Here is a 5,101-nt window from a genome sequence, read left to right as displayed (position 1 = left end):
AAAGTTAGAATTAAATTATGCTAACACAAAACATGTTTCTTTTTATTCCTAGCTTTAAAGTGGATATTAAAGTGATTAATGTTGGATAAGTTTCAAAGTTAGAATTAAATTATGCTAACACAAAACATGTTTCTTTTTATTCCTAGCTTTAAAGTGGATATTAAAGTGATTAATTTAAGTGATTGTTTAAAGTTGTTTTATATTTTATAAGGGGCAGATATAAGAATTTTTTCTTCTTTCTGCACTCTTTTCATTCAATGTTTTCTTTTTGATGACTTTTAAAAAAAAAAAATTTGTTTCATTTAAATGAATGAATAAATGAATTAAATTAAACTAGAGAATTTGCATTTCCTTTGAAAATGCACGTGTGAATGCCATTTAAGGCCCTCCCAGCAAAGCACCGCTCCGGCCATGCCGCGACCACAGGAGTTTCAGCCCCTACACCCATTCGCCGTTGCAAACGCGGTCATGCCAGTCCCCCACACGTTCACTACGATGCGCATTTCCTGAATGTTTGACATCGCCTTCCATCCATTTCAGTACTAGTACAGCTCCAGGTCTTACAAGTATACGTGAAATCCGACTTTCCAGACAGGAGTTATTGTGACTCCCTGTTTTGTTGCGAACGTTTGACGAGCACTTCATGTATGATTTTACACGTCGTGTCGTAATCAACAGTTACAGTTTCATTTTTTATAAATTACACAGGGTCAAGCTGGAAGAGTTACTCAATAACTGACAGTTTATTCTCTGAGTGGGTGGGCCTTAAGTAATGTCATGAATCAACCATACCAAAGTGTCTGTAGGTGTTCACTGATCAAGCACAAAAAAATCCGTTCAGATCGGATGATGTATCACTGAGATATTACTACTGGAATAATGTAGGGGGCGCACTCAAGTCAAATGTTAAACAAAAACAAAAAAGTGTCTAGAATGTGTCTACAAGTGTTCACACATCATGCACAAAAAATCTGGTGCATATCAGATGATATGTCACTGAGATATAACTTTTTGAATAATCTAGGGGGCGCACTTGAGACAAAAGTTAAACAAAAATACAAATGCGTCTATAATTGCTCAATGATCAAGCACCAAAAATCTGGTGCAGATCGGATGATGTATGGCCGAGATATAAATGTAAGAATAACGTAGTGGGTGTTATAGAGGCTATTGGCCACTTATCATGGATTCCTGTTCAAGGGGTGGATAATGATCGATCATTGTGATTTTGGTGCACCTCGGCTCAAATCTGTGGAATTTAGAGCCAAACGTATTGCGAAGGCGTTACGTTTTACTTCGCCACGCCGCCCACATGCTCCACCCAAAACTGTCAGTGTTAGAAAGCAAGTTACACCAACATGTCTTCGGTCACTGGACACACTCTCATGCTGATTAGATCACAGGGGTCAGCTTGGGATGTATTCAGTCTTGCAGGGGATCTGATGTGGATCAATCACTGAAGGTTTGATGTTTCAGAGAGTTTTCGTTTATGAGCTATTAAAGTTTTGTTTTTCATGGTGAGAGGTCAAACTTTCAGGTCTGGCCCCACCCCTTCAGCATGCTCCATGTTGGGGAAATGTACAAGTCTATCAAGTGTCCTGCTTCTAGGCCAAAGTAAGATTAATGCGTAGGGTATTTTGAAAACTGCCAGATGGTGCTCTTGGTCTGTTTATATAGAGCTCCATTCATTTATCCAGAAAAGGATAAATTTCTCCAAAAGCTAAAGTTGCATCAATAATAAAAGTCATAGCCATATTCTCCTGAAATGGCTGAACGTTTTGATATATGAACTGTTTACATAGCACTAAACCTGTGGGAGTAGATAGCTTCCAAAAAACATATGGAATAATGATAGCAACTTTCCGGAAAACAATGGTTTGAATGCCTTTACAGGCATTCACACAATTAAAATGTTTTTAAAATAATTAGAAGTGGTGTCTTTAAACAGGAGAAAGCTTGTTTCTAGTAAATATTTTGTTCAATATACTCCTTCAAAATTAAAGATGTGCATATGATATTTTTAGGGGAAAGGACAAAAAACCTAATGAAAGAATAATTTTTGGCATTATGTGTGAATGTAAAGCTAAATCAGTTGGACATTTCTTAAATCTCGTATTGCCAAAGATTTTAAATGGCCATTTTACAACAACTGCTAATAGAAATTCTAAATTATTTTACGGCTTGTTGTTTTAGGGTGACACTCCAGGATTTTTTGTGGCCCCCACATGACCACTCAATGATAGATTTTCAGGAAGTGCCACCTCAGTGACTAGAACAGACTTCCTCCAGACCAGCAGTTAGCCTAGCCCATTCTGAAAGAAAACTTCTGCTCTTCATTCTTGGTGCTCTATGGCTGATGTTACGGGTTATAAAACATTAACTAGGAGTGTTACAATGATTGCATTCTGTTAAACTCTGAAAAACTTTATCTGAAAAGATTACTTTTTACCATAGATCTAAAAAAGTAAAATCTGGTCCTCTGGACATTCAAAAAACAAAACAAAGCAAAACAACAAAAAAATGTAGAAACGTTTCGTTTTTCATCCAAAAGGTGCTGTATTCAGCTCAGTCTTATAAATAGCACCTTCTCATAGTGGATCAACCAGTTTGCTGCTGACAACCAAAACCAGCTGCTCACATGATCAAGGAGGACCATCAGCCTAACAATGGATCATTAGCACACTGATGGCTGTTTGCTATTCACAGGAGGCTGAGTGATACTACCAATAACTGCATTGTAAGAGGGGGACAGTTGAACACGGAGGCCTCCACCCCTGTTTAATGATGGACGGTTTCTTTTCACAATGATGGCCTCCTTTACTCCTTTCTCAAACCATCGTTCCTCTCTATCCAGGATGTGAACATCTTTATCCCTGAACGAGTGACCGCTGGCCGGGAGATGAGTGTAGACCACAGAGTCCTGGCCTGATGATGTTGCTCTTCTGTGCTGGGCCATCCTTTTGGCCAGTGGCTGTTTAGTTTCCCCGATGTAAGACTGATCACAGCCCTCCTGACACTGAACAGCATACACAATATTAAACAACATAAAAATATTGTGTACAGATCAGTCTTTGTGAAAATAAATCTTCCATCATTAAACAGGGGTGGAGGCCTCCGTGTTCAACTGTCCCCCTCTTACAATGCTGTTAATGCTAGTATCACTCAACCCCATGTGAATAGCAAACAGCCATCAGTGTGCTAATGATCCATCGTTAGGCTGATGGCCCTTCTTGATCATGTGAGCAGCTGGTTTTGGTTGTCAGCAGCAAACTGGTTGATCCACTATGAGAAATTGCTATTTATAAGATTGAGCTGAATACAGCACCACAGAGTGAGGAAGTATTTCGGATGAAAGACGGAATGTTTCTACTTTTTTTTATTGTTTTGTTTTGTTTTTTGAATGTCCAGAGGACCAGATTTAACTTTTTTAGAATTTTCTACCTGGATTATTGAGCATGCATCAGGATATTTACCACAGATCATTCACTTTTCTGCCTTTCTGGTAACTTGAGAGAAGCACGAGTCAACTTACAGTAATCCTTTCATCTCGATCATTGACCCGGATGTTGTTTCTCTTCCATGAGATGGTGGGCTCAGGATGGCCTCTTGGAGGAATACACTCCATGACAGCAGGTTCACCTGCTGCTACCACCACATCGCTGGGTGTCTGACGGAAGTCATCCCTCAGAACTGGGAAGAAAAGGGTTTGAAGACCCAGTTAAAACATACCTCCATATCCCTGTGGATGACATAGTATTATATCCTTCATGTCATGGCATTCTGTACATCTGAAAGATATGCACATTTCTTATGGTCAAGTTGCTAAAGCCAGTTTTATTAACTAAGGATTGGACCAGAATGGCCTTCGACTCTGGCTATTGCCCACTCTAGGTGGAGGTGTTCACGTTTCTCAGAATATTGCTCACAATTGGGGAAAAACTGTGCAGGAGACTCAAAAACTGGAAAGGTTTTTGTAGCGATAGAGACCATTAAGCAATCTGTTGTGGTAAAGATACAACTGAGCAGGAAGACAAAACTATTGTTATATCAGGTGAGCAGTGTTTGTAATAACAGGAAAATTGAGATTATGAATACAAGCAGCTGAAATTCATTCAACCTTTATTTAGACAGGTAAATCCCATTGAGTCTCGAGGATTCATTTACAAGAGACCTGATTTCAACAAAGAATGATGACAACAATGGACAACAGTGACAACAATAAACAGTTATAAAAAGTCATCCAAATTTTTTTCTCTTTTCTTTCAAATAGGATGGCTAAAAAAAAAGAAAAGTAACAAAAAACAGCTAGATTATAAGACGAATGTAGAAAACTAAGATTTAAGATTTTAAAAACAATACTGACAATATCTTGGTCTAATGCTGATGTGCTGGCATTTTTTGTGCTTGGTGGCTGACAACATAATTCAGAGCAAGCTGGATGGAGCTCTGCTGGTGTACCCCGATCCTCCCTCCGGAGCCTCGGAGCGCCAGGCCGGGCAGGGCGTCATCTCCCCGGCTCCAAGTTCAGCTGGTCACAGCAGAAGATCCTTCGATGTGCCGACTCGGAGGCTCGGGTTCCGGATACCAGCCTTGTGTGCTCAGAGCTCCGCTGGTCACTGCGAAGCTGGAGATGGGGACGCGCAGATGGCCGTTGCGAGACCCGGCCGCGCGTAATCATGAAGGCTGAATCCCGATCCCGCCCGGCAGTCAGGCAGACTGGACAGTCTGGGACGGACGGTGGAAGCGATTTTTAAATAAAATAATATTTTGTTTTTATACAAAAAATGTTTTAAAAAATTGCTGAAGCTATTTAAAAATGATTTTTTTTTTTACACGTAATATGTTTTTTAAAATCGCTTCCACCGTTCGTCGCAGACCCGTCTCTGTCCGCCTGTCTGCGCGTGTCGAGCCTTCATGATTATGCACGGCTGGGGTCTTGGAACGGCCTCTGTGAGTCACCAGCTGAGCTGGAGCTGGGAAGATGAGCCTGCCCGTCCTGTCTCCGGAGGAGAGGATCTTGTGAGACCAGCAGAGCTGGTCATAAAAAAAAAAATATATATATATATATATATATATATATATATATATATATATATATATA

At 40.1% G+C, this 5,101-nt stretch overlaps 1 protein-coding gene across 1 annotated transcript in view; it reads right to left on the bottom strand.

The window, feature by feature from the left end:
- robo3 (roundabout, axon guidance receptor, homolog 3 (Drosophila)) overlaps window positions 1-5,101 on the bottom strand; it is a gene marked incomplete in the record, with an annotated part of 256,141 nt that overhangs the window by 122,805 nt on the left and 128,235 nt on the right. The window contains 1 exon segment of the mRNA XM_037687648.1: window positions 3,533-3,690. Coding sequence (XP_037543576.1) covers window positions 3,533-3,690 — 158 coding nt within the window.

The sequence above is a fragment of the Nematolebias whitei genome, chromosome 14 (genome assembly GCF_014905685.2).
Source record: "Nematolebias whitei isolate Nwh7 chromosome 14, NemWhi1, whole genome shotgun sequence".
Classification (NCBI taxonomy): domain Eukaryota; kingdom Metazoa; phylum Chordata; class Actinopteri; order Cyprinodontiformes; family Rivulidae; genus Nematolebias; species Nematolebias whitei.
This window is presented reverse-complemented; position numbering and strand designations above follow the sequence as displayed.